Here is a 13,207-nt window from a genome sequence, read left to right as displayed (position 1 = left end):
AGTCCCTTCTCCTCCATTCTCCTCTCGGGATCTTGGGCACGCACGCACACGCACCCAGCATGAGTTTAAGTCGCCAAGTCCAAGACTCAAATCACGGTTGAACACATGAGAGTCCAGCGACATAGCCATTACGCCACCTGCTGGTCCCAAATCATTTCTTTTTTTAAAACTTATTTTATTTAGCTTTCTTTATTTATTTGATTTGACAAAAGAGGGACAGAGCGAAAGAGAGAAAAGTGAGAAAGCAAGCTGCTGGCCCTGGGACTCCAGAGCTCCTAACCAGCATGCGGCCTGCTGGTCCCCCACTTCTAATCATTTCTATGGCGTGGACACTACATTGGAGGCCAGAAATGTCCTCCTGCCCCCTTAAGCCATTCACCTAGTTAAAAGCAACCCCAGAGGGCCAGATGGTGGCTGACACCATGGGCCATGAGGCAACCCCGTATAAAAGGGTCCCTGGAGCAGGTCTGGAGACCTGTGCATGCCAGACACTCGTGTGCCCACGGTGCAGGGCTGGCTGCGGCCCGCAGTCAACGGCAGGCCCTGGGCAGGTGCTGGCTCGCTCACTCGCTCTCCTTTGCTCATGAAGAAATAAGTGAATAAGTTAAAAAAATAGATTACTCCAAACCTTGCATGATAAAATGGTGGGCCCTTCCGATACAGCACTGTAAAGAAAGAAAAAGAAAATGTATAAATACTCAGAGTCAGAAGCTTACTTTACTACTTAGTTTTTTTCCTTCTCTAAAGGGAGGTGAATATTCAATTATCAGCAGGTAGAAAACTGCACTAAGGCCTATAGTTTATTTGGAAAATCCAATCAATTTTTCCCCGAAACACAGTGCAATTAGTAAAACTCGTCGGTTGCCAAGCCCCTAATATCCTCCTCCCACCCTGCCCCTCAAATAAATCCAAAGTACAAGTGATTCTTGCCTTAGTCTCCAGGGTGACTGTGAAATGACATGTAGAGTGTGAAGTTCTGGGCTGGCTCCATGGCCTGGTGGTTAAGGCAGCTGGTTTCTACATGGCTGATACAGTGGTTCGAGTCCCAGAGCTGGTGGCTTAAGAAACCTGCCGGGTGCGTGTGTGTGGATGGAGAAATGGAGAAGGGATTGTGCCACGCCCCACCCCACAGAGGAGCTCTTTCTACCTCTGCTTTCCTCTTTGGGAAGTGCTCACACACTGGCAAAATTAAAAAGAAAAAAATGAGTGTGAAGTTCATATGATGTTGGTCCAGAGGTGGTCACTGATTTTTAATCGAGGTGTCTGAGGGCTACACTATGACAGGTGCTGGCAGCAGAGATGAAAAAGATCCATAGCTATCTTTCATTTTACTGTAATTTTTTGCTACAGGGTGTGTGCGCTTGCTAGAGAGAAACAGAGAAAGTGAGAAATCATTCCCCAAGGGTGATGGCCCTTCTTCTCCAGTCTCCTCTTGGGATTTTAGACATGTACCTACAAGTGCCAGGTGAGATTTTCACACTGCCAGATCGGGGATTCGAACCAGTCAGCCATGCGGTCTAGCGCCTTAACCTCCTTGCCACCTGCTGCCTCCCTCTCCAGGTCTATCTCTAAGAAATGCATGCGGGGACCAGCAGTTAGTGTAATGGCTATGTTGCTGGACTCCCACGTAGTCGACTGCGGTTCAAGTCCTGGACCCGGTGGCTTAAACTCATGCCAGGCACACGTGCGTGCATGCCCAAGATCCCGAGAGGAGAATGGAGAAGGGATTACAGCATGGCCATCCCCCCCTGGGGGGTGATTTCTCACTTTCTATCTCTTTGTCCCTCTGTCTGTCTGGCAAGTGCACACGCCCTATAGCAAAAACCTCTCCAAAAATAAAAAAAGAAATGCATGCAGTCAGCCAGTGGGCAGTGGTTAAAGCGGCTGGATCCCACATGACCAACTGTGTGTGCTTTGAGTCCTGGACCTGGAGGCTTTAAAAACATGCTGGGCAAGTGTATGTGCGTGCCCAAATTCCCAAATAGAAACGGAGGAGAAAGGACTGCGGTGTGGCCATTCCCCTCTCGGGGGTTACTTCTCACTTTCTCTCTCTCTCTGGTAAGTGCGTATCCCCTACAACAAATTACAAACAAATAAACATATAAAATTTCGAAAAGAAAGATCAAGTTGATGAGAGGCCACATAACCACACGTAGCATGTGGCTATTAGTCGGCCCGACTACTAGGAACCTGAAGACGCTGGGGGTTATGAAGAGTCATTCGGTGAAGGAGCCGAGGGCCAAGGACCGGCCACGTGGACTGCGGGACTTTGCAGGTTCCCCTGGGAGGTCCGGGATCTGTGGCGAGGACTGGCTGGCTCTCACCAGATCCACTCCTTCTCCCCAATGTGTGGCCGGACCACGCCTGTCCCCCACTTGGGTGTGGCTGTGTTGTGACACGTCCAGGGTGACCCACAAACCCTCCTGTGTGCCAAGCCTGCACTCAGGGGAGGGGATGCAGGAAGCCCCGTGGGGGAGACATCAGGAAAAGATGGGGTTCCTGAAACACCGTTGGGAGTCGATCTGCCCACCAGTCAGAAACACCCGTGTTGAATCTCAAGTGAACCGAACGAAAACGAACTCGGTGGCTCAGCCCCTGGAACGTGGGGTTTGCTCATGACTCCGGCTCCAGGAATTACCGTAACGGCTGCACAATTACATCTCTGAGCTCTTAGCTGTCCCCCGGTGCTACGAACAAAGCAGGAAAGTTCAAAGAAAAGTCTTATTTCCCTTGAGGAACTGAAGGAGAAGGGATTGCAGAGTGACCATCCCCCCTGGGGGGTGATTTCTCACTTTCTGTCTCTCTGTCTCTCTCTGTCTGTCTGGCGAGCGCACATGCCTTATAGCAAAAACTTCTCAAAAAAAAATTTATTTTAGTTCATTTATTATTATTATTATTTTCAATTTGACGAGAGAGAGAGAAGAAAGTGAGAAAGCAAGCCACCAGGCCCGGGACTCAAACAGTGGTCAGCCCTGAGGGAGTCCAGCACCTTAATCACCAAGCGCCCTGCTGGCCCCGAGCCTCACAAACAGTTCTGTGGAGTGCCTAGGAGCACCCGGATGCGGCAGGGTGGAAGAGCGATCCCAGTGCTCCACGGGCTCCGGGCAGCCGGACACCTCTGTCTCCCCAAACCGACTTAGCACGTGCAAACCGCGAAGCCCAGACCCGAGTCATCCCGATCCTCTTACCCCGGAGCCCCACGTCCACCCGGCCAGCGGGTCTGGGTGAGTCCACTTCTCTCACCCACCTCTCTGCTCCCTCTTTGCCCCCTCCAGTCCCATTATGAAATTCAAACCGCTCCCGCTCAAAACTTTCCCGGGACTCCCGATCCTGACACGCCCAGCGTCTCTGCCAGGCCCTACCGGATCTGGCCTCTGGGCTCACCTGACTCTTAGACCTGAGCTCCTATCGCTCTGCCCTGGGGTCTCACGTTCTCCCCGCGGCCCGCTCCTGCCTTGGGCCGAGCCTGTTTCCAGATTCTCGTGAGCTCTGAGCTGCTGGCTCACTGGGATGACCACCTAGCTCACCCCCTTCCCCATCCCTTCACTCTGAAAGCACTGCCCAGAACTGGCATTGCGGTGACGACACTCCGCTCTAAGTGGGAAGCTGCCTGCCTCCCCACTGCTCCTTCGCTCCCCAGGACAGAGGCCCCAGAAAGGCAGTCCGGGGTCCCGTGTCTGTCTGGGTTACCTCTGTATTCCTGACACTTACACAGCGGCTGGCTCACAGCCCCCTGGGACCTCCCAGGTCCATGAAGACCTCACCTGGTCTAGGTTCTCCCTCTGACGCTGGGGGAGGCAGAAGTGTGTAGGTGTTTCTTCTTTTTTAAAGAATTATTTATTTATTATTAATCTTCAATTTGACCATGGAGAAACAGAGAGAGAGAGAGAGTGAGAAGGCAAGCTGCCAGGTCCAAGACTAGAACCAGCCGGCCATGTGGGAGTCCAGCACTTTAACTACCTGCTGGCCCCTGTGTAGATGTTTCTCTGAACCTGGGCTCTAGAATTCAAAGTCTAACTCTGTAAGTTACTAGCCCTGGAAATGATTATGGACAAAAATAATGTATTCTCTCAAAACAGCAGTCTCCCTATCAGACAGATGAGGCTAATGAGAGGATCCGCCACATAAAGACTGTCGAAAGGACTAAACGAGATGACGACATACAACGCACAGCCCTCGGCACAGGTCAGGAGCTTAATAAATGGCAGTCGTGCTTACTGTTACAGTCACGCGACCCTCTGCAGATGGCGCACCCGAGGCGCAGAGAGCAGGGACTGCCCTAAGCCAAAAGATCTCATGGCTAACGAGAGGTCAGGGAGGGTGCGTAGACCTCTTTTCTCTTCTTTAGAGAGATTTTTGCTATAGGGTGCGTGTGCTTGCTAGAGAGGCAGAGAGAGAGAGAGAGAGAGAGAGAGAGAGAGAGAGAGAAAGGAGAGAAAACACCCTCGGGGGGGAGGGCCCTCCTCCTCCCCAATGTGTGGCCGGACCACGCCTGTCCCCCACTTGGGTGTGGCTGTGTTGTGACACGTCCAGGGTGACCCACAAACCCTCCTGTGTGCCAAGCCTGCACTCAGGGGAGGGGATGCAGGAAGCCCCGTGGGGGAGACATCAGGAAAAGATGGGGTTCCTGAAACACCGTTGGGAGTCGATCTGCCCACCAGTCAGAAACACCCGTGTTGAATCTCAAGTGAACCGAACGAAAACGAACTCGGTGGCTCAGACCCTGGAACGTGGGGTTTGCTCATGACTCCGGCTCCAGGAATTACCGTAACGGCTGCACAACTACATCTCTCAGGTCTTAGCTGTCCCCCGGTGCTACGAACAAAGCAGGAAAGTTCAAAGAAAAGTCTTATTTCCCTTGAGGAACTGAAGGAGAAGGGATTGCAGAGTGACCATCCCCCCTGGGGGGTGATTTCTCACTTTCTGTCTCTCTGTCTCTCTCTGTCTGTCTGGCGAGCGCACATGCCTTATAGCAAAAACTTCTCAAAAAAAAATTTATTTTAGTTCATTTATTATTATTATTATTTTCAATTTGACGAGAGAGAGAGAAGAAAGTGAGAAAGCAAGCCACCAGGCCCGGGACTCAAACAGTGGTCAGCCCTGAGGGAGTCCAGCACCTTAATCACCAAGCGCCCTGCTGGCCCCGAGCCTCACAAACAGTTCTGTGGAGTGCCTAGGAGCACCCGGATGCGGCAGGGTGGAAGAGCGATCCCAGTGCTCCACGGGCTCCGGGCAGCCGGACACCTCTGTCTCCCCAAACCGACTTAGCACGTGCAAACCGCGAAGCCCAGACCCGAGTCATCCCGACCCTCTTACCCCGGAGCCCCACGTCCACCCGGCCAGCGGGTCTGGGTGAGTCCACTTCTCTCACCCACCTCTCTGCTCCCTCTTTGCCCCCTCCAGTCCCATTATGAAATTCAAACCGCTCCCGCTCAAAACTTTCCCGGGACTCCCGATCCTGACACGCCCAGCGTCTCTGCCAGGCCCTACCGGATCTGGCCTCTGGGCTCACCTGACTCTTAGACCTGAGCTCCTATCGCTCTGCCCTGGGGTCTCACGTTCTCCCCGCGGCCCGCTCCTGCCTTGGGCCGAGCCTGTTTCCAGATTCTCGTGAGCTCTGAGCTGCTGGCTCACTGGGATGACCACCTAGCTCACCCCCTTCCCCATCCCTTCACTCTGAAAGCACTGCCCAGAACTGGCATTGCGGTGACGACACTCCGCTCTAAGTGGGAAGCTGCCTGCCTCCCCACTGCTCCTTCGCTCCCCAGGACAGAGGCCCCAGAAAGGCAGTCCGGGGTCCCGTGTCTGTCTGGGTTACCTCTGTATTCCTGACACTTACACAGCGGCTGGCTCACAGCCCCCTGGGACCTCCCAGGTCCATGAAGACCTCACCTGGTCTAGGTTCTCCCTCTGACGCTGGGGGAGGCAGAAGTGTGTAGGTGTTTCTTCTTTTTTAAAGAATTATTTATTTATTATTAATCTTCAATTTGACCATGGAGAAACAGAGAGAGAGAGAGAGAGTGAGAAGGCAAGCTGCCAGGTCCAAGACTAGAACCAGCCGGCCATGTGGGAGTCCAGCACTTTAACTACCTGCTGGCCCCTGTGTAGATGTTTCTCTGAACCTGGGCTCTAGAATTCAAAGTCTAACTCTGTAAGTTACTAGCCCTGGAAATGATTATGGACAAAAATAATGTATTCTCTCAAAACAGCAGTCTCCCTATCAGACAGATGAGGCTAATGAGAGGATCCGCCACATAAAGACTGTCGAAAGGACTAAACGAGATGACGACATACAACGCACAGCCCTCGGCACAGGTCAGGAGCTTAATAAATGGCAGTCGTGCTTACTGTTACAGTCACGCGACCCTCTGCAGATGGCGCACCCGAGGCGCAGAGAGCAGGGACTGCCCTAAGCCAAAAGATCTCATGGCTAACGAGAGGTCAGGGAGGGTGCGTAGACCTCTTTTCTCTTCTTTAGAGAGATTTTTGCTATAGGGTGCGTGTGCTTGCTAGAGAGGCAGAGAGAGAGAGAGAGAGAGAGAGAGAGAGAAAGGTGAGAAACCACCCTCGGGGGTGATGGCCACGCTGCAATCCCTTCTCCTCCATTCTCTTCTCAGGATTTTGGACACACAGTCATGCCTGGAATCAGTTTCAACTTGCCAGGTCCGGGACTCGAACCACAGTCGACTATGTGGGAGTCCACTGCCTCAACCACTATTCTACCTGCTGGGCCCTCTCTCTTCTAAGGTTATAGAGCAAACCTGTCAACACTGCAGATGGAAAGCCCGAGTGAGGCTGTGAGCTTCTATTCCACTGTCTCTTCCCTTCCCCGTCCCTTAATTCCAACCCAAGCATCCAGCATTCTTATCTAAGCTGGAAGGAAGGCATCTCAGAAAAGATCCAGACCAGGACACACAACCACCCCGATTTCTTTCTTTCTTTTTTTTTTGGAGAGGTTTTTGCTATAGGGCGCGTGCGCTCACCAGACAGACAGAGCCAGAAAGACGGAAAGAGAGAAATCACCCCCAGGGGTGATGGCCATGCTGCAATCCTGTCTCCTCCATTCTCCTCTTGGGATCTTGGGCACGCACGCACACGTGCCCGGAGTGAGTTTAAGCCACTAGGTCTGGGATTTGAACTGCGGTTGACTATGTGGGAGTCCAGCGACATAGCCATTACACTAACTGCTGGTCCCTCACCCCGGTTTCCAGGGACGACCGGAGGCATACCCTAGAGTCACTCACGCAGATCTGTGCCGTACTTGAGCCCCACTTTGGGCACCCAGCCCTTGCTCCGGAAGTAGTGGTAGGCCATGTAGGTCGTCCTGAAGGTGGGCTGGGCGGCAGGGAAGGCTCTCCAGAGGTCCATGATCGTCAGAGGCTCCTAAGGTGATTGAAAAAGGGCGCTGTGATGTATGCATCCACCCACCCGCCAGCCAGCGAAGCCGCTTCTCTACCGAGCGTGGAGTTAAACCCGCAGATAAAGCCAACACAGAACCCCTAGCGCATGGGCGAAGCAAGACCCAGGTCTCCACTGTCCCCCAGACACAGCTGCCAGCTGGAGAGGACCGAGATGCTCTGTGAGACGCACCGCTCGGCCCGGACGGGGGCGCAGCAGTGGAGGGTCATAGCATCGGGACCCCTTTGGGGATGCTGTCTGTCTCTTGTGTCTCTCATGGAAGAAATAAACTTGTGTGTGTGCGTGCGTGCCCAAAGTCCCGAGAGGAGAACAGAGAAGGGACTGCAGGGTGACCACCCCCCTAGAGGAGTGATTTCTCGCTTACTACCTCTCTGGTGAGTACATGTGCCCTATAGCAAAAATCTCTCTTAAAAAATTAAAAAAGAACGTAGAGGCCAGCAGGTGGCATGGCGGTTGAGGTGCGGGACTCCCATGTGGCTGAGAACTGTTTGAGTCCTGGACCCGGCAGCTTGCTTTCTTACTCTCCCTTTTTCTCTGTCTCCCTGTGGTCAAAATTGAAAACTAATCATAATAAATAAAATTAAAAAAAAAATTTTTTTTTGAGAGGTTTTTGCTATAGGGCGCGTGTGCTTGCCAGACAGACAGAGAGAGACATAGAGACAGAAAGTGAGAAATCACCCCCCCAGGGGGGATGGTCACACCACAATCCCTTCTCCTCCATTCTCCTCTTGGGATCTTGGGCATGCACGCACACGCGCCCGGCGTGAGTTTTAAGCCACCGGGTCCGGGACGCGAACCGCAGTTGACTAAGTGGGAGTCCAGCGACATAGCCATTACACTAACTGCTGGTTCCCAAAATTAAAAAAAAAATCTTAAAAAATTAAAAAGAATGTAAACAATCTCCGCTATGTTGGGCTAAACTATGTAATACAATAAAATTAATTTCATTGTTTTTTGTTTGCCTAAAAAATTATTTTATTTCATGTTACTTATTTATTTTAATTTGACCAGAGAGGGACAGGGCAAGAGAGAGAGAGAGAGAGAGAAAGTGAGAAAGCAAGCTGCCAGGTTCAGGACTTGAACTGTGCTCGGCCATGTGGGAGTCCAGCGTCTTTAACCACCATGCCACCTGCTGGCCCTTCATCTGCTTTTAAAAGAAAAAAGTCCTTTGCAATGTGGCTGCCAGAAAATGTAAGGATGCCTGTGGCTCCCGGGGCTCCCCGCCTGTCCCTACGGGGCAGCCCTGCTCTAGGGCTCAGTTAAGGGAGCCCTGGAGGATGAGAAGCGGCTGCACGAATCGGGTCGAGGGCGCTGGAACAGGCGCAGGCGGTGGGCTGGGCCAGCCTTTCTAGGCAGAGGACGAGGGCATGCTGGAGGGTTCGAGTGCGACAAGCCCTCCGTGGCTGGGGCGCCGTGCTCCGGTGTTTCAGACCCCGAAGAAGGGGCTACGTATGTCAGGCCACGCTGAGAAGAGCCAGTCGGGCCAGCAGATGGTGTGGAGGGGAAGGGGCCGGATCCCACGGGCTGTCCGCTCGGTTTGAGGCCCAGACCCAGCTGCTTGAAGAACATGCCGGGTGTGTATGCAGTCGTGCTCTGTATCCTGAGAGGAGACGGGACTGTGACGCGGTCACGCCCCCGGGGGGGCGTTCTCACTTTCCCTGTTTCTGTCTCTCTCTGGGGAGGCACAAGCATCCTATCCTGGGGGGAGGGAGAAAAGCCAATGATAATTTTATAAAAGTTTCAAAAAAGAAAAGCTCTGCGGGGTTAGCTGGTGGCATGGCGGTTCAGGCAACAAGTGGCTTGGAAAATGTCCTGGTGCTTGTGCCCTAAACCCCAAGAGAATGGAGCAGGGACTGTGGTGTGGCCATCCCCCTCTGGAGTGTTTTCGTTCTCTCCTCCTCTCTCTCTCTCTGGAGAGTGCAGATGCCCTACAGCAAAAAAAAGAAAAAAAAAAAGGTGGGACCACCAAATGGCATAATGCTTATGTTGTAGGATTCCCACGTAGTCAACCATGATTCGAGTTCCAGACCTGGCAGCTTAAAACTGGATGCGTGTGCGTGCGTGCCCAAGATCCCGAGAGGAGAATGGAGGAAAAGGGATTGTGGCGTGGCCATCCCCCCTGGGGGGTGATTTCTCGCTTTCACGTGTGCCCTATAGCAAAAAAATCTCTCTTAAAAAAATTAAAAAAGCTCGGGACCAGAAGGCAAGAAATCACCCCTGGGGGGATGGCCACGCCACAATCCCTTTTCCTCCATTCTCCTCTCAGGGTTAGAGCATACAATGTACACGCGCCTGGCATGATCCGGGGTCGAACTGCAGTCAACTACATGGGAGTGCAGCAACGCAACCATTACGCCATCTGCCGGTCCCAAATATTAATTTTAATCAGACCAGCCATGTGACATTGGGTGAGTTAGTTATTTTCTCGAGTCTCAGGTATCTGTAAAATTCTAAAAAAACGGTAGTTTGAAAAAAAATTATTATTATTTTAATTGCCAAAGGACAGAGTGCGTGCCAGAGAAACAGAGAGAGACGGAGAGGGGAGCAGCACCCCCTGGCTGGGCACGGTCATGCTGCAATCCCTCCTCCATTTCTCCCTGATGGTGGGAATTTTGGTACATGTACCTGGCAGTTTCCAGGTCACCGGGGCTGGAATTCCAACCACGGTCGGCCATGTGGGATCTGCTGCCTGTGCTATGGGACAGCCCTGTGGCTTTTATCTTTGCTATTCACTTTTACTGCTGTTCTGACCCAGCTTCCTAGTCATGCTATGAGATACTGCACCTTCTCCTAGTCTCTACAAATGAAATGGAATCTACAAGGGTCAAAGCTAGCTTCTGCCCGAACAGGCCCAATTCAGGACCCAAAGCCAAGACTCAGAGGAAAAATTCAATTCCTATTTTACTTAGCAGATGCACACGTATTTGCATTAAAGCAATATGGAAATTAGCATGCCCCTTTAGTATCAGGGAAATTTTAAGTGGACAGGGTCTAAATATAACGTCTTACCTTCTCACAGTAAATACTTAAACACCCTAGAGCATACACCAGGAAGAAAGCCTAAAAACAGAGAATGCAAAATATAATTAGAAAGAGGGCGACATTCTTTTTTTCTTTTTTTTTTTTTTAATAATTATTTCATTTAACTTTTATTTATTCATTTATTTTAAATTGACCAGAGAGGATCAGAGAGAGAAAAAGCAAGAGAGCAAGCCACCAGGTCCAGGACTCGAACTGCAGTCAGCCATGTGGGAGTCCAGCGCCCTTAACCACCATGCCACCTGCCGGCCCCATTCCACATTCTTAAGAAATTATTTTACATACTGATTTCTCTTCAGATACGAACTAATGCTCTTAAATCATCAAAATGGTCAGTTAAAAAAAATGTGTTAAGAGGGTAGTGCACTCAGAGAGAGAGACAGAGAGGGAGAGGGAGAACGCCCCTCCTGAGATGGGGCATGGGCATGCATTTCTCCATGCTGTTGGGATTTTGAGCATGCGTGCACATGTGCCGGGTCTGTTTCTCTTCTTTCTATTTTTTGGAGAGGTTTTTGCTATAGGGCGCGTACGCTTGCCAGAGAGACAGAGAGAGGCAGAGAGACAGAAAGAGAGAAATCACCCCCCAGGGAGGATGGCCACACCGCAATCCCTTCTTCTCTTGGGATCTTAGGCATGTACACACATGTGCCGGGCGTGAGTTTAAGCCACCAGGTCTGGGACTCAAACCGTGGATGACTACATGGGAGTCCAGCAACATAGCCATTACTTCATCTGCTGGTCCCTGTTTTTATTTCATTTTAAAAAAATTTGCCAGAGGGGGAACCAGCAGTTAGCGTAATGGCTATGTCGCTGCACTCCCACGTAGTCGACCGCGGTTCGCGTCCCGGGCAACCCTCACTAGAAACAGACAAAAACCACTGGAGCTACTCTGCCTTTCTCCATTCTTCCATCCCACTGGGATTGTGGACACGTGTGCATCCGTACCCACTGTGTGTTTGCAGCTGCTGGGACCAGTCAGATCCCACACGGATAGCCCAGTGGTTTGGGTCCGGGACCTGGCAACTTGAGAAACAGGCCAGGCATGGTACCAGCAGTTGGCATAATGGCTATGTCGTTGGACTGCTATGTAGTCAACTGTGGTTCGAGTCCCAGCCCCAGTGGCTTAAACTCACACGGGGCGCGTGTGCGTGCCCAGGATCCTGAGAGGAGAATGGATTGTGGTGTCGTCATCCCCCCAGGGGGGTGACTTCACGCTTTCTGTCTCTCTGTCTCTCTCTCTCTTTCTGGCGAGCACACGTGCCCTATAGCAAAAACCTCTCCAAAAAAAAAATTAAGTCATCGGAAGCCTGGAGAAGTCTGTAGTGGTTGGCAATTCTGTCCTCTGAGATATCACTGGTAAGTTTTCCCTTTCACGGTGCAGTAAGATGGGAGGATGAGCTAGCGATGGCTTTTTAACATCAGATTGCTGAGCCCGGTTAGGGCGCGTAAGCGTGTAATGGAAAACAGATCCGACACCGGGTCTCCAGGAAGGAGTGGCATGTACCCGCTCACTGGCATGGCAGTCTCACCATGCCTGCAGTGAACACCCACGCAGTGACTGCAACCGCCACCAGACCCGCCCACTGAGGGTGACCAGAGGTAAGATGTCGGACGTGGATGGCACCATCTGGCATGCCTGGATTACACCACCAGGTGTCCAGCCAGGGGAAAAGCACATTCCACTTGACGACTTGGCCACTAGGTGATACTTCCATTGCTTAGGGTTTATTTTACAATCATTATTTTATTAGTTTTTTTTTTTTTTTGGAGAGGTTTTTGCTATAGGGCGCGTGCGCTCGCCAGACAGACAGAGAGAGACATAGAGACAGAAAGCGAGAAATCACTCCCCAGGGGGGATGGTCACGCCACAATCCCTTCTCCTCCATTCTCCTCTCGGGATCTTGGGCACGCACGCACATGTGCCCGGCGTGAGTTTTAAGCCTCCGGGTCCGGGACGCGAACCGTGGTCGACTACGTGGGAGTCCAGCGACATAGCCATTACGCTAACTGCTGGTTCCCAATTTTATTAGTTTTTTACAGAGACAGTGAGAGGGAAAGGGAAAAATCACTCCTTGGGGGGATGGCGACACCACAATCCCTTCTCCTCCATTCTCCCCTGGGATCTTGGGCACGCACGCACACACATCCAGTATGAGACAAACTGTGGTCAGCTATGTGGGAGTCTAGTGCCTTCCCCACTATGCCACCGGCGGGCCCCATCAATAATTACTGATAATTTAGAGGCAGTATCAGGATGGGATACAGGCAGATGCTGACTGAGCACTTATTAGATGTGCCAGGAGTGGTCAGGTGCTGCGTGCAGAAGTCTGGATTCCGTAAGGCTGACCACAGTTGGAATCCCAGCCCTGGCAGCCTGAAAAACTCTGGACATATGCCCCAAATCCCAACCGGGAGAAATGGAGAAGGGATAGTGACGTGACCACGCCCCATGGAGGGGGGGAGGGTGCTTCCTCCCTCTCTCTGGTGAACACACATGTCTTCTAGCAATCAAAAACATTTAATTAAGGGAACCAGCAGTTAGCGTAATGGCTATGTCGTTGGACTCCCACATAGTCAACCACGGTTCAAGTCCCGGACCCGGTGGCTTAAACTCACACTGGGCGCGTGTGCGTGCGTCCCCAAGATCCCGAGAGGAGAATGGAGGAGAAGGGATTGCGGCATGACCATCCCTCCTGGGGGGTGATTTCTCGCTTTCTGTCTCTCTGTCTCTCTGTCTGGCGAGCACATG

The 13,207-nt window shown here is 51.9% G+C and overlaps 1 protein-coding gene across 2 annotated transcripts in view; it reads right to left on the bottom strand.

Moving 5' to 3' along the window:
- TSEN2 (tRNA splicing endonuclease subunit 2) overlaps positions 1-13,207 on the bottom strand; it is a 35,987-nt gene that overhangs the window by 6,827 nt on the left and 15,953 nt on the right. For both annotated transcript variants that reach the window (XM_006160646.3, XM_014592488.2), the window contains exons 7-9: positions 10,429-10,479; positions 7,245-7,383; positions 629-665 (exon numbers count right to left, since the gene is read on the bottom strand). In XM_006160646.3, the coding sequence (XP_006160708.1) occupies positions 629-665; positions 7,245-7,383; positions 10,429-10,479 (227 nt within the window). The remainder of the gene's footprint in view (positions 1-628; positions 666-7,244; positions 7,384-10,428; positions 10,480-13,207) is intronic.

This window comes from Tupaia chinensis, unplaced genomic scaffold (assembly GCF_000334495.1).
Source record: "Tupaia chinensis unplaced genomic scaffold, TupChi_1.0 Scaffold000704_1, whole genome shotgun sequence".
In the NCBI taxonomy this organism is placed as follows: domain Eukaryota; kingdom Metazoa; phylum Chordata; class Mammalia; order Scandentia; family Tupaiidae; genus Tupaia; species Tupaia belangeri.
Note: the sequence above shows the minus strand (reverse complement) of the source record. Positions and strands in the feature narration are given on the sequence as shown.